A 17,550-nucleotide genomic window follows, 5' to 3' on the forward strand; every position below is an offset into this window, starting at 1 on the left:
AGTTGCAAATTTCTTTGTCTCATAACCTGTGTTCTGTCCATTTACAACTGCACCCCTGGCACACAACAATTACTCCGGTAGCTAGATGCCAAATAACAACTTGGGATTCAATATTTGTTGTAGTGTGGGTTGCTTTGCTTTCATTTCAATTCTAAGACACTACAACTCATCTTATTTAATGATAAAGGATAAGATTACAAGTTCAAGTGGTGACAGATGGAGTGAAATACGTGTGAGAAGCTCCTCTCAATGCATTGGACATCTAATACAACTCAATACATTATATGATGATCAGTCTCATAAGAAAGGTACATCCCCTTTTGACATATTGATTCTAATGAGTGGACAGGACAATATTATCATTGCAAAATTGAAAAGTCTTGACTCTTATATATACCCTACTCTCTCTTTTTTTTCTGACAGTAAAAATATATTATATATTAAGCTCTCATAGTTTTTTGCTTTCTAAGCTCAAATATGACAACACCTGCTGCAGATGAATCCTCAACCATAGAGCTTATCCGACAACACCTTCTTGGAGATTTCACCTCCACTGAATACTTTATTAACAGCCTCAATTTCAGTAGTTCTCCTAAAGCCTATTATGCTACTCAACCTGTCAAACATGAAGCTCAAAGCCCCCCATCTGATTCTGAATCCAATTCTCTCATTTTGGACTCAAACTACCTCAACCAACAAGCTTCTGATTTCGAAACAAAAGGCAATGTTATTGACTCAACTCCAAAACCCCACATTTCAAGTCCAAAGCACTTGTCCAAGAAAGCATGCATCGAGTCCAAAGTAGCTGAAGGTTCCAACAAGGCGTCAGATTATAGTGAGTGGAGGCACTATAGGGGAGTTCGACGAAGACCATGGGGCAAGTTTGCTGCGGAGATCCGGGACCCAACCCGGAAGGGGCATCGGGTTTGGCTTGGAACCTTTGACACTGATGTTGATGCTGCTAGGGCATATGATTGTGCTGCCTTCAAGATGAGGGGCTGTAAAGCCATACTGAATTTTCCTTTGGAGGCCGGTGCGTCTAACCATCCTCCGGCGGTAGAAACCAACGGCCCGAAGAGGAGGAGAGAGAAGAGAGTGGAGACGCCGGAATCTGATGATGTGGCAGTGGAGAGTTGGGTGTTTTGGGAGGCGGAGGATGAGAGTGGTTGATGCAGTTATCTTGAAGAATGGTTGTTATCAAGTGTTAATATGTTGCTGGGTCTATTTTTAAGTATATAAGGTCGATGTCATAAAAAATAAGTATCTTACGCACTCTATATGTAAAGATTTTCCTCACATGTAGTGAGGCTCACATGCATGAACTTAATGTGCTCACATATGCACATGTGAGCAATGTTGCCTTTGTATAAGATACCACCTCCGAGTTCGATCCAAAATTAATGTTAATGCTTTGATCATAAAGATGATGCTAATTACACTGTTGGGTGGAGAGTGCGAAACTATTTAGTGGAGTATCCTTTGTGGCTTGCCGGATAAGGATTGGTAATTCAAGGCCAATCTAATGAGGTGGAGTAGGAACAAAAAAAAAAGATGAGAGGAAGAAATTAAAATGGCTGAGAAAGCACATAATAAGAAGTTGTAGAACGGATTGTGGCATTGATTCTTGAACTATCTGTAAATTATTTAAATTATTTCAGATTTTTCAATAATTGAGCAAAATTGAGAATGCTTTGCTGTGATAAGACAATTTTGTGGATAGTAATCACATGTTATATGTACTTTTCAAGTAAGCTGAGAAAGTTTATCAAGTAATCTTGAGATGTTTATAAACAGGGACCATAATACAATGTTGAAGATGGCAAGCGAATTGGCTTGAGAAGAAGCAAACTATATGAAATTGAGAGCTAACTTCAATATGAAACTTATGAATGAAATTGCTAAAACTAGCCGACCAATTTTTTAGTAGAGTACACTTTTTGATGAATGGACTACACGTTATCCTCTATTATATGCATACTCCCTTGTCATAATCTATGTATCAAATAATAGGTAAAACCGAGAGAAAATCCAATTAGATTTCAAATTGGAATTCAATTAGAGTCTAATTTTGCACCATGTGTTCCATCTAATCTAAGTTTTTGAATTTGCCAAGTGAGTTAATTCAATGTAAAAATTAGATTTCAATTAGAGTTTAATTTTACGACATGTATCCTATCTAATTTAAGTTTTTTTAATTTTTATATCAAATGAGTTAATTTAGTATAAAAAAGAGAAGTCCAATATAAGTAAACCATAAAAAACATAATTTTTGAATGATTTTATATTTATGAGCTTTTTATTTTATTTTTTATTTTTTTTGTAGAACTAAAAACAATTCACGTTTATAAGTCATCTTTATATATATATATATATATATAAGTACAACTGAGAGAAAATCTAATTAGATTTTAAATTAAATTCAATTAGAGTCTAATTTTGCGTCATATATCCCATCTAATCAAAAATTTTAAATTTTTGAACCAAGTTAGTTAGTTTAGTGTAAAATTTGGGTTTCAATTAGAGTTTAATTTTACAGAACGTGCTCCATCTAATCAAAATTTTTTAATTTTTGTGTCAAATGAGTTAATTTAGAGTAGAAAACAAGGAATCCAATATAAATAAATCATAAAAAAACATAATCATATATCTAATACTATATATAAAATTAGAGGAAGAGAGAGAGTTTGAATGATTTTATATTTATGAGCCTTTTTTTATAACTAAAAACAGTTCATTTGGCACAAAAATTTTATGTGTATATATATATAGGTAAAGTTTAGAGAAAATCCAATTAGATTCTACAATTGAAGTCCAATTTTGCACCATGTGTCCTAAATTATTTATTTTTAGATAGAGTTTTATTTCTTAATTTTGGAATCAAATGTGGCACCATATCATAAATATCCATTCAAGTGAGTTATTGTATATAAAAACCAAAGAGTCTAGAATTAATGAACATAAAAATATTTAAGTATATAAGGTCGATGTCATAAAAAATAAGTATCTTACCACTCTATATGTAAAGATTTTTCTCACATGTAGTGAGACTCACATGCATGAACTTAATGTGCTCACATATGCACATGTGAGCAATGTTGCCTTTGTATAAGATACCACCTCCAAGTTCGATCCAAAATTAATGTTAATGCTTTGATCATAAAGATGATGCTAATTACACTGTTGGGTGGAGAGTGCTAAACTATTTAGTGGAGTATCCTTTGTGGCTTGCCGGATAAGGATTGGTAATTCAAGGCCAATCTAATGAGGTGGTGTAGGAACAAAGGAAAAAAAAAAAGAGATGAGAGGAAGAAATTAAAATGGCTGAGAAAGCACATAATAAGAAGTTGTAGAACGGATTGTGGCATTGATTCTTGAACTATCTGTAAATTATATGAATTATTTCAGATTTTTCAATAATTGAGCAAAATTGAGAATGTTTTCCTGTGATAAGACAATTTTGTGGATAGTAATCACATGTTATATGTACTTTTCAAATAAGCAGAGAAAGTGTATCAAGTAATCTTGAGATGTTTACAAACAGGGACCATAATAAAATGTTGAAGATGGCAAGCGAATTGGCTTGAGAAGAAGCAAACTATATGAAATTGAGAGTTAACTTTGATATGAAACTTTTGAATGAAATTGCTAAAACTAGCCGACCAATTTTTTAGCATGTACACTTTTTGATGAATGGACTACACGTTATCCTCTGTAATATTATATGCATAATCTATATATCTAATAATAGGTAAAACTGAGAGAAAATCCAATTAGATTTCAAATTGGAATTCAATTAGAGTCTAATTTTGCGTCACGTGTCCCATCTAATCTAAATTTTTAAATTTGCCAAGTGAGTTAATTCAATGTAAAAATTAGATTTCAATTAAAGTTTAATTTTATGTCACATCTAATTTAAGTTTTTTAATTTTTATACCAAATGAGTTAATTTAGTGTAAAAAAGATGAGTCTAATATAAGTAAACCATAAAAAACATAATTTTTGAATGATTTTATATTTATGAGCTTTTTTTTTTTTTTAGAACTAAAAACAATTCAAGTTTATAAGTCATCTATATATATATATAAGTAAAACTGAGAGAAAATCTAATTAGATTTTAAATTGAATTCAATTAGAGTCTAATTTTGTGACACATATCCCATCTAATAAAAAATTTTAAATTTTTGAACCAAGTTAGTTAGTTTAGTGTAAAATTTGGGTTTCAATTAGAGTTTAATTTTACAGAACGTGTTCCATCTAATCGAAATTTTTTAATTTTTGTGCGAAATGAGTTAATTTAGAGTAGAAAACAAGGAATCCAATATAAATAAATCATAAAAAAAACATAATCATATATCTAACACTATATATAAAATTAGAGGAAGAGAGAGTTTGAATGATTTTATATTTATGAGCCTTTTTTTATAACTAAAAACAATTCATTTGGCACAAAAATTTTATGTGTATATATATAGGTAAAGTTTAGAGAAAATCCAATTAGATTCTATAATTGAAGTCTAATTTTGCGTCATATGTCCTAAATTATTTATATTTAGATAGAGTTTTATTTCTTAATTTTGAAATCAAATGTGGGACCATGTCATAAATATCCATTCAAATGAGTTATTGTGTATAAAAACCAAAGAGTCTAGAATTAATGAACATAAAAATATTTAAAAAATGGACAATTTACATTTTCTACCTATTAACATTCTTACAAGACTTTTTAAAAAGTTAAAAAAAATTAAGAATGACTATCAATAATATTTAAAATTATATATGTAAGATTATTATACTATGCATCTTAATTTGTATCTTTTAAGTATATTCATGCTTATGCGGTTACAAGCTAGTTGTCCAATAGAAGATATATCTTGGTTCTATAGGAGAAGTCTTTCACAGCATGTGAATCCTATAAATATATGAAACTTACATTCTCTGAGATGGTCATTTTATATGAAAGCTCAAATAGTGCAAAACACTATAACTTGTTTAGGCCCCCAATTCTTAATTACGATTTGATTAATTTTATGCTTAACACATTTAATGTGAAATATACATGATTAGCAAATTAATCAATTGAAGCATTCAATAATTGTATAGATGAACAAATAAGTTTAATGCTAAAATGTAAAAGGCAGTGGGTAAAAGAATAGCAAACCCAAGATAAAAAGGCAATGTTATCGAATAGGAAAACCGAAAAACTCGGCGTAAAAACCTATCTACGGCCCTCCAAGCCAAAAATGATCCACAAGTGAATAAGTTGGAGTACAAGAATACCAAAAAGGCCCTCCAAACCTAATCTACCCAAAAATTTTGAGCCTTCCAAGCTCCAACTACCGACGAACTTCTCGGAATCTTGTCTTCACTAGATTCCCGTCCGCAATACCACCCGATTGCACCGCCAAGCTTCACCGGCTTATTTTGGCAAATACCAAATGCTTCCCAAACTCCAAAACACTCTCTACACTCTGAATATGTATGGTTTGTGTTTGGGTACAAATTTCCTCTCAAGGTATAACAATGGAAGAGGGGAGGAGAAGAGACTACAAGAATTTCTCTCTTGAGGATGAGTAGCTCTCTCTAACAAGGTAGGTGTTGTAGAAACCTCTCTCTAGGGTTTTCTTCTTAATAGCCCCCTTACAATTTTGTGGGTAATAAAGATATATATAGTATGGGTAAAGGGTATATGAGTCACACTCAAAATCTCAGTTGTCAGTGCATCTCATAGGTCATCTTGCGAGTTGGCCAAGTTGCGAGATGAGTCGCGAAACACACTGTCTCTTCAGCTTCTAGCATATGCTCCCCATGTGACCTTCAACTGTCTTGATCAAATTTTGACCACTTAAAACTAAACTCATTACAATTAAATCTAACAAAATACAAGGAAATAAATTAAAGAAATTACAACATTTTTTGTCATGGAATAAAGCCAATATAAATGTTATGTGAAAAATCATAACTTAACACTATAAAACAGAAGTAGAAGATAATTGTTGGTACAATAAGGCAACGAATTAGCTTATGTTTTGTAAATTGGTATCATGGCAAGACAAAAAAATAAGATTACTCTTTTTCTTTTCTTTTTTGGTAAAAGAAGAAGATATTTGAATGAAATTCTACAAAGTAAGCTCTAAGTTAGTTTTAAAAGAACGGTAAAATATTATTTTGGTCTCTAAATTTTATTAAAAGTTTATTTTCATCCATAAACTTTAAAAAGTTCTTTTTTCATTCTTAAACCTTGTAAAAAGTTTTTTTAATAGTTTAGCTAGTGACAAAAATATGGATAAAAAAATGAATTTTTTTTAATAGTTTAGGAACGAAAAACATATTTTTGATATAGTTTAAGGACAAAAAGTAAAACATTTTCAATATTGTAATGAAAGAAAATGATCTTTTCAATAATTTAGGGACAAAAAACAAACTTTTAAAGTTTAAAAATGAAAAACAAATTTTTGATAAAGTTTAAAAACCAAAATAGTATTTTACCATTAAAATAATTACTCACATGGAAAATTAATCGTAGTCTTATGTATATAAATAAAGTTTGGTTACAAATTTTGCTGTAACCTAAGTCTATAATTTCCACTAAAAAAATAAACGTACCTACATATTTTGAAAATTTAATCATAGAATTGTATATTCTTTATGTTCTCAACACATATATCAAATTTTGTGTCAATCAGATATTATTTACTATTTAATCCATAAACTTATACATAATTTTATATTACAAAAACTTAAAATTTAAACATTTGGTTAATGACATAGTTATTGATATTTGATCTTCTGAAATGAAGAATATAAAAAGAAAATGTAATACAATGGTAAATTTGTTAAAATTTACATCTAATTAAAAAATATTGAGTAGAGTTGTCTGTTGCCAAACTTTATCCTACGTGTATTATTTTCCATTTACAAATTAAGTGCCTTATCACATATGACATATGTCTAGTCTATATATATATATATATATATATAAAACCGAAACCTCTGAAACTCCCACAATTTTCCACGTCATCACTATTTTCTTTTTATTTTTATTTTAGATTCTTTTTATTTTAGGTTTTATATCTTATATATTTATTATTTCTCTTCAATGTGTAATTATCTTATCAAGTGTTACAATAGTTTAGTTTAAATAAAATTCTATTAGATATATGGTTCAAGAGCTTGAAAATTCTAATTCAACTAAAATTCTATAACAAATATTTCAACAAATATAAACCCTTGCCAAGGTCAAAACTCTTCATACTTACTAAAATTTTCACAAAGAAAACACACATGGCAAATTAAAGCCATGGTAGGAAGCATGAAGGTTCAAAAGAAACAGAGAATTGAAAGAGATGATGACAAAGACGAAGACGACATAATTGAAGGTTCATACTCTTACTATTTCCATTTTTTTTTGTTTTCTATTCTACACTTTTTCACTATAACGTATTATAAAAATCAGTGCTCAAAAACTGTTTTCCTCATAATTTATATATAGATAAGCAAAACTAACTTTTAATTATTTTAAGTTTAATATGCATTCACACAACCAAACGTTAACCATTGTTTTCAAGCCACTCCAAAAATTGAGCTGTTCAGGCAGTTTTGTAGGCTTGGTTTTTAATTTTTAAGTACTGTTTTTAATTTTTCTTTAAATATAATCCTCAACCACAACAACTAAATCATGATCTAATATATTTTTTGTGGTCGGTTATAGATCTTTTAAGATATTCGTTAGGATTGATCACATATATATAAATATATATATATATATATATATATATATTCGTTATTATCATTTTATTTAAATAAAATTATTTTTGTTTAGTCAAAACTTAATAAAGAGTGAAACTCTATCTCTTTAACAAGTCTAACTTAAACTCAAACTCATTATTATAATTTTTTTAAAACAAAATTATTTTTGTTTGATCAAAACTTAACAATGAGTAAAACTTTATCTTTCTAATAAGTCCAACTTAAATTCAAACTCAAACGTTGATAATCTATATAAAAACAAAGATTCTGATAAGACTCAAAAACAAAAATTCAACTTTCTTCTTTGATTAATGAATTTTATGTCAAATTTGTTTATATTGTTATTATTAATAAAATTTCAATTCAAAATATGTGGATATTTGTTTATATTGTTATTAATGAATTTTATCTTTTATGTTGAATTTTTTATTTTCTTTCATATGTGCCTGTGATTTTCTTTCTATCTTATTCTTTTGTTATATTTAGAATTAATTTTCTTTCATATGTTGATCTTAATTCTTCACCTTAAATGCTTTTTATTTAGGTTCATGTGATTTTTTGTTTTCTTATTAAAAGCTATGATTTTTGGTTGATTAATTATTTGTTTGGATTAATTTCAATTAATTATTTGTATGGATTCAACATAAAGATAATGGAATTAGGTATTATAATTTTGAATTGTCTATATTGTTATTACTACGAGAAAGTTATATTGCTACTCAAATTTGAAACTTAGTGTATCTTCCTCATATCATGGCATTTGTTTATATATTTGTAGTTTATATTAGTTTTAAACATGTGTGTATATATAACTATTGGAAGTTTTGTTTTATTAATTTAAAAATTGTAAATTACTTTGTAAGTTTCAGGAACTATGCACTTGCAACTCAATAATGATAGACAACACTTTTAAATTATGGAAAAGTATAAAAGGTAAATATTTCTTCATTTTTTTCAGAGTCAATAGTTTTTCCGTGCATCGCACGGGTTAGCGACTAGTTGGAATAGTTTCTCTTCTGTTATTATTTTTTATTTTCCTTTTCTTGCACTAATTTTTTATATTAATTAGTAGATACAATAGAGCAGAGATGACACATAATTTAAAGTTCATTATGTCTTAACGATATTATCCCATCGAAATGAAATGATACGATATGTTTGCGAATCTTTTTACTTTACACTACCAGTAGTTTCTAGAGTTGAATGTCGGTCAGTCAAAAAAAAAAAAAAGAGTTGAATGTCGGGAGTCGTGATATTTTATTTCACTAGTGCTGTGACTGCAATATAGCCCATGGAGATTCTATGACATGTCCCACATAATAAAGTCATGCCCAGACTTCAATCCTATCTTCTACAAAAACAAATATAAAACTTGAAAGTCTTCATGCATGTGGCTGCGTACTTATATATCACACTATTTGAATGAATTGATTGAGTAACATGGTTTGACAAATTCATTTAGCCGATGAGAGGATAGAATATGTGGTGGTTTGCTTAGTAAGCCGCCTCATATGTGTCTGGTGGTGCAATAGCAACGCCTGGTGTTGCTATCAATCATCAATCTTATAAATATCATCATTTTGTTTTTATGCAAAAACCAAAACCAAATAATAGTAAAGAATTAATCTCTACGTAGGAAGATAGAAGTAGAAGAAAAGATAAGACATGAAAGAGAAATAGTAACAATTATGGTAATTTAAAAGAAAAGGCTAATAGTGATAGTCTAGTAAAAGCAAAAGAGGAAATAGTGAAAATAGTCAATAGAAAAAACAAGAAGTGTAATAGTTTAAGGGAAATAATTGATGAAAGACTAGAATTAATTGAAAGATCTATAATAGATACCCAAAATGATAGTTTGACAGAATTAACTAAAAAATGAAACTTTTAAATACACCTTTACAGATAGACAGAAAAAGAGACATAATAGTTTTAAATACTACTGCGTTATCAAATAATGAGAAAACTGACAGACATGTTAGTAATACTATTTGTCATAAATGCAAAAGATATGGACATACTAAAAAACAATGTGACAGATATAATAAAATTGTTAAACAAATTAGTAAATTAAAATTTGAGAAAGATATAACAAATGAATTAATGGAAATATTTAATGTTAAGCAAAAAGAAATAGATCATGTAAAGAAAGAGTTAAAATCAACCAACCCACTTAAGATTAATAAAAGAAAAAGAAAACAAAAAGACATAATAATAAAACTGATAGAAAATCTACCGAATCACCATAAAGACAAGAAAGAATATTTATTAAAATTGAAAGATTCTATAGAAATACCTATTGCTTGTATTAGGTGTAGGAAATATGGACACCATGTTACAGAATGTCGAAAAAAAGAGAAAAAAGATAAGAAAGAAAAAGACAAGAAAGAAAAGGAAGAAATGAAAATAAAACAAGATGATGTAGATAAAACCAGTAGCTCTACAAGACTTAATGACAGAAGCAAAAATGGTAAAAAAGGAAATTAAAGAAATTAAAGAAGAAAATTCCACGGACATAAATGAGCGAAATATTGCAGAAATAATAAATTTAAAAGAATTTTCTGATTCCACAGACAGAAAATTTGATGATGATGATGATGATGGCAATAGACAGAATTTCTTAAGTTTAATTGACAGAGTAATTTTCCAAAAATGGCATACAGAAATTACTTTAGTAATTAATAAAGAGTTTTCTTTGACAGAAATTGCTTCAGGAGCTGATATGAATTATATACAAGAAAGATTAATACCTTTAAAGTATTTTGAAAAATCATCTGAAAAATTAACTCAAGCTAATGGAGAAAAATTAATAATTAATTATAAAATACCTAGTGTTCACATATGTAATGATGGAGTTTGCTTTGAAACAATTTTTGTTTTAACTAAAGACTTTTCTTCTAAAATCATTCTAGGAAACCCCTTTATGACTTTACTTTACCCCTATTTAATGACAGAAGAAGGTATTAAACCCAATGTATTAGGAAAAGATATATTCTTTAGATTCATTATACCACCTGTTTTGAAAGAAAAACATTTTTCCAAAAAAGTTACTATTTTAACAGATATCAATGAAAGAGGAATTAATAAAGCTGAAACAAGTTTGTCATCTTTAAAGACAGAAATATTACTTGTTAATCAATTGACAGAAAATGACAAAAAGAAAGATAAACAAGACAAAGAGACAGAGATATGTTCTTATTCTCCTATTGCTTTTTTGCATAAGTATCAATATAAAGTCCAATCTACAAGAGTACTTAGTAGAAAAGGCATAAAAGACGAAAATATGGACACAATCTTTTATAATCAATATGCATGGACTAACAATATATGGACTGACAGTATGATAGAAGGACCAAACAAAATTATAATAAATGACAAATGTACACCCTTTATAGCATCTTTAAATATTCATATAACAGATATTTTAATAAAAGAATCTTTGACAGACTCTTCTTTATTGATCATTAAAGAAAACATTAATTGTAGTAATTTCTTGGACAATGACAGACTTAATCTCTTAACAGACAGAATTAATCATAACCCCCTGATAGATTGTCCTATTAACAAAAGACTTTACGAAGAAACTTTATTCTCGCAAGATGAGACATATAGTAGTACATGTATGAATAGAATCATATTAGATTTAAGAAATATTCTGAATCTCACTTACTTTGACAGATCCCATCATGACTACTCTAATACTGTTGCTACTCAGCAAGAGCACAAAAGTGAACAAAGAAAAGTTTGTTTTATAAATGTTGTTTGTTTTATAAATACTTTTCTTGTTTTTCTTGTTTTTCTTATAAAATATTTCAAAAGAATTTCACAAAAAGACATTGGCAAAAGAATTTCAAAAGAGGTTTTGCAAGAAAATATTTGTTCCAAACATAATCCTTTTCCAAAAACCCAATTGCAGACTACTATGAATAAAAGATTCTCTCAGAAAGACAAGGGCCAGGCACCAGCGGTGCAACCCAAGGGTATTCGAAAGCCTTCACTAAAAATTTTGGATATGCATGAAGGTGTCTCATTAGAGACAAAATCCCTTCAAGATACGTTGCTAGCAGAGGCAATGTATTCATGTGGTGAGAAAAGTGTAATTATGCAAAAAGTGCCCAACACTGATCTCATGTTTCAAGACGGAGAATTTACAGACCTTCATTTTCATATTAAACTACTTCTTGATAATTTACAAGCAGCCTTTACCCTCAGACAGAAACCCTTATTCCAAATGACCCTTCAGGCTTTGGAATTACATCTTGTTAACACTGGTGCAGTTATTGAAGCACTTAATTGTCAACTCCCTGGCAAGGATGATGGAGATTCAAGCTCCACAATGACAGAATCACAGTCTCTAAAAAGCTATCTCATGGGAACAAGCTTTTCAAAGCTCCACCCTAAGATTCAACAAAATACGAGACTTGCCATCAGAACTTTACTTCCTGAAATTCAGCAGAAAATATTAACTCATAAAGCCCTAACAAGTTCTTATGACAAATGGATGCATCTTTTCAAGGTATTAGTTTCTACAGCAATTATCAGAACAGAAGATATGACAGATGATACATGGCTATCTCATAAAGCTACATGGTATGAAAGTTTTGGAGACGCGGACAGAGTTTATGAAGGACTAGGAGACAGATACAATCCCTATCCGGGATTACTTATCAATACAGAGACAAAAGATCCAGTAATTTGTGATCCTTTATGGCTATCTGAAATGCTAGAAGCAGGGTTTATTAGCAAATTAACCATAACTTCTGCAAATCAGATCAGTTTATTTCCCAATGTCATCCGTGAAGCAGCCGCACAGATTGGAGGACTTAATTATATGAAAATACTAATCTGGAGTACTCTTCCAGCCTGGGATAATAGCTATTATATGGAAGCTCAGCCAGCACACATTTTAGTCCTTATCCATGATTGGGGTTGTATCCCTAAATACAATTGGTATACAGGAGATACTTATTTAGCACTTGATGATCCAGGTGCTCTGGCTCAAGAATGGTCTAATTTCATGAATAACAAGATTTATGACGTACAGAATGAATTAGACAGAGAAGGCTTCCACCTATATGGCTACACCAACAGGATAGCTGTATATGGTCCAAGACCTTCAGCAAGAAGGCTTATTGGGCAAAGAAAGATTGTTAAGGATCCCAGACTAATGACAGAAAAGGATCGTGGTCCTATCTACCTTCTTATTACATACTGTGCTCTACGTAATAATTATGGAGTGCACCACGAGCATGAGCAGTATAAGGACGACTCTAATCTGCTAGATTATGATAATTACGCGGATACGGATTGATAGACAGATAGACAAAATGCACAGACAGACAGAATACTCTTCCGAACAGACAACGGCGACAGATCATTATTCACTGACAACAGATCACTATTCACTGGAGACAGATCACTATTCACCAACATGCATGAATAGCTTCTAGACAAATCCATTACAGTCCAGACAGATACAGACAGATTTTAAGTCATTACTATTCACTAGCATGCATACCCGGACAGATTGCCAGATACACTTTTACTGTTCAAGATTCTACCAACAAATTAACTTGGGTTCATTTTACTTAACTCAGGTTACTTTTGAAGACTTTTACTGTTTAAGATTCTACCGACAGATTAACTTGAGTTCACTTTAATCAACTCAGGTTACTTTTGAAGACTTACCATGGTTTACTCCATCTATAAAAGGACAGACTCCAAAGGCAGAAGACAGGTCCAGAATTAAGGTTCAAATTTTAGGTCCAATTCCAAGGTCCAAGCTTTAGAAAGACTTTGTAATAGCTTTCCCTCTCCCTCTCTCCGAAAGACTTTTGTACTCTACTTTCTTTTTGTAATCTTGTAACCTTACCCCTTCAGACAGATAATCTTGTAACCCTTTACAGATTTTACTTTGTAATCTTGTAACTCTTCAGACAGTGTTTATTTTCAAAGCTTGTGAGAAAGACAGAAGTTTTCAGTTTTAATCAAAGACAGAAGTATTTTTAAGTAAGATTTTATTTGTTTCAGTTTTCATATTCCATACCCTATTTTAATTTATTTTGACTATATCTATTTTGCTATTTTCTTCTTTATCAACTATTTTATCATTGTTTATGCTTCTATATTACTACTGTTTTGCTTTTCCACCATTTCTTTTAGTCTGTCATTTTCTATATTTTTTCTTTTGTGAGATCTTTTGTTTTATATTCCATACGTGTTACTCTTTCCATAATTGGGTCAATTTTTTCATCAACTCTTCTGTCAGTTGCTTTTAACGTCTGTAAGTTCTTATCTACAACTTCTTTTAAACTATTATTTATACACCAATTATCTGTCATAGTTTTTGTAAAAGATGATCTTTGATGGGGTTCAAATTCTATTTCTTTTTTCAAATGTGAATTTAAAGCTTTCATTATTTTATAGAGGTCCAAAAAACTATCATTTTTCTTTTCAACTTTAGTATATATAGTGGATCTGTCAATATTTTCTAAAGATTCTAATTTTCTATTAATTCTATCTAAAAAACTATTATTGTGTTTATTAGTCTGTCAGTTGATTTTATCATCTGTGAAAGTACTCCAATTATTTGTATTATTATAGCCATAATTATCCATATCACTGTCAGAGTCAGAATCTGTTTCATAATCCATATCACTATTTGACCAATTATAATCTATATCTTTCATGCTATAACCTTCATCATAATCTATATCATCATAGTCCATGTTTCAAATTAGTGTGTGCCTAGCCTAAGTGTGAACAAGCAAACAGATGATGAACTGATAAATGTATTTATCCTCTTTCTAAGCAATTAATGATTACTGACGGAACTATTACTAACCACTGGTATCCTTGCTATCGGGACCACCTCCTCGGGAAACTCCATTGCGGGACCACCCAAACAACGCCTGTCCGTTGGCTACAACAAAGAGGCTGACCAACGCAAAACTATGGTTTGCCAACGAGTCTTTAGGCTGACCAACGCTAACAAGGAGCAAGTAGTGGCTATGTAGTAATAAAATTCCTAGTAACTTCTTAATTGCAAAGAAATAAAACTCATACACCTACCATCCATGGCTCTGATACCATTAACTACCCAGGTTACTATCATTCACCCAAGTAAGCAATCCCAAACGCGGGACCCATGCCGGGGTATGAAAGGCTTCCCCAAGAACATCCTATATCATTGAATTGTATATTTTTTATGTTCTTAACACATATATCAAATTTTGTGTCAATCAGATATTATTTACTATTTAATCCATAAACTTATACATAATTTTATATTACAAAAACTTAAAATTTAAACATTTGGTTAATGACATAGTTATTGATATTTGATCTTCTGAAATGAAGAATATAAAAAGAAAATGTAATACAATGGTAAATTTGTTAAAATTTACATCTAATTAAAAAATATTGAGTAGAGTTGTCTGTTGCCAAACTTTATCCTACGTGTATTATTTTCCATTTACAAATTAAGTGCCTTATCACACATGACATATGTCTAGTTGGAATAGTTTCTCTTCTGTTATTATTTTTTATTTTCCTTTTCTTGCACTAATTTTTTATATTAATTAGTAGATACAATAGAGCAAAGATGACACATAATTTAAAGTTCATTATGTCTTAATGATATTATCCCATCGAAATGAAATGATACGATATGTTTGCGAATCTTTTTACTTTACACTACCAGTAGTTTCTAGAGTTGAATGTCGGTCAGTCAAAAAAAAAAAAAGAGTTGAATGTCGGGAGTCGTGATATTTTATTTCACTAGTGCTGTGACTCCAATAGCCCATGGAGATTCTATGACATGTCCCACATAAAAAAGCCATGCCCAGACTTCAATCCTATCTTCTACAAAAACAAATATAAAACTTGAAAGTCTTCATGCATGTGGCTGCATACTTATATATCACACTATTTGAATGAATTGATTGAGTAACATGGTTTGACAAATTCATTTAGCCGATGAGAGGATAGAATATGTGGTGGTTTGCTTAGTAAGCCGCCTCATATGTGTCTGGTGGTGCAATAGCAACGCCTGGTGTTGCTATCAATCATCAATCTTATAAATATCATCATTATGTTTTTATTAGAGTTTTGATTTTAAGACTTTTCTATTGCGTAGCTATTTCAAAATCATGTGAGACTTACTAACTATTCCTTGTGACGTATTATATATGATGCAGGGCAAGTGGAAAGGGTCTTAGGATCAAATAATTTCAGGTCTTGAAAATTTTGAGTGCGATGGTTCAAGAGTTCTTGGACTTTTGAGTTTTAACTTAAAAGTATTGAGGAATGACATAAAGTTAAGAAAATTGTGTGTCTAAATCTTGTTCTTGTATTCCTATGATAGTCTAAATGCAAAACTTAAGTCCAATTTCTTAGGTTTTGTCCTATAGATTTCAAATTAAATTTAATTAGTGATTATATTGATCAATTCAGTACAAAAGATGTTATGTCTTGGACTCCCATGTAGGCCGGTCGCCTCAATTTATTACTTTCAACATGGATGGGAGTACATTAGGTAATCAAAATGTTGCAAGTGGAGGGGGGCCTCATTAGAAATAAATATGGGCATTAGGTACAATACTTTCCAATAAAAATAGGTACTGGTACTACAACAAACAACATTGTTGAATTATGGGCTATTAGATATTAGATATGGATTAAGCTTAGCATGGGACAAGGTTATAAAATCTTATCTAAGTGGACTTCAAAGCTTGTAATTAATTGGCTAACAATTCATAATATTTGGGCACTGGATATTTCTATTTTAGATTGTGACTATAGGAATCTATTAACTCACGACTAGACCATCCATCCATGTCACGTATACTGTGAAGCTAATAGATGTGCAAATAGATTGGCGAAGAGGGCAGAGAGAACAATCAAGCAAAATGGAAGAATTTAACAGTTACCCATAATGTATCAATGTTTTATGTGGGACATGATGAAAGTGAGGACCTTTAAAAATGTCCAATGGTCTGTTAATTTTTCACAGACCCTCTTATAAATATTAAAATCACCCCACCTTCTAATAAAAAATTAAATTAAATTTTAATCAACGTCAAACATCCTTAAAATTGTTACTAAATATTGTCCTACTTTGAAATATGGCACTCGACAAATTTATGAAGGTGGATGGATGACTGGTCGGCTGTGATCTAAAAGTTGTTCTAGTCTAGTTGTTTGTCAATTAAGATAGAACCGTAAAAGTAGTCGGCAGCCATTCCAACTTGGATGCATTGGATAAAAGACAGACAGAGAAGGCTTGGTGACAAGTTGCATTCGAAGAATTCAGAGTCAACCTAGTTGCAAAACTTGTCTCTCAGTTCCAGCGTAAACGTGCATACATACATCATGCCAAAGCCTGCCTAGTATGCAACTAGCACATAAGGACGGAATAGGGGACCATCTGAATAGCAAATTGATGTGCTTGCCACTTGTACCTTACCTCTCAAGGACGGAAAAATATTTTTATGCACTCGTTAGTGTACACTCTAAACACATGATATATCTGTGTTTTTTACTTCTTCTTTTTTAAAGTATATTCACATTTAACGCATGAAATGGATGATTAGCACAGATGATGTACCACCACATGTGTGCAATAATCAAAGGTCCTTGAGGAGGTAGGCAGAGGGAGAGAAGTGGTGGTGTGTAATCACCACAAGTTGAGTTATAAGTCATATCTATTCCTAAGGTAATTATATTATGGAATTCTATCAGATTTTATCACAACTTTAGTGTTTAATTAAATAAATATTGACTAATAATAGTTGGGCGTCTATTTAA

General features: G+C 30.5%; 1 protein-coding gene across 1 annotated transcript; it reads left to right on the top strand.

Moving 5' to 3' along the window:
- Positions 1-335: 335 nt before the first annotated feature.
- Positions 336-1,670, top strand: LOC115959025 (ethylene-responsive transcription factor ERF107-like). Its single transcript, XM_031077316.1, has one exon. It carries the CDS (start codon positions 478-480, stop codon positions 1,168-1,170), a length of 693 nt encoding a protein of 230 aa, XP_030933176.1. The 5' UTR covers positions 336-477; the 3' UTR covers positions 1,171-1,670.
- Positions 1,671-17,550: the final 15,880 nt, after the last annotated feature.

The sequence above is a fragment of the Quercus lobata genome, chromosome 9 (assembly GCF_001633185.2).
Source record: "Quercus lobata isolate SW786 chromosome 9, ValleyOak3.0 Primary Assembly, whole genome shotgun sequence".
Lineage (NCBI taxonomy): Eukaryota > Viridiplantae > Streptophyta > Magnoliopsida > Fagales > Fagaceae > Quercus > Quercus lobata.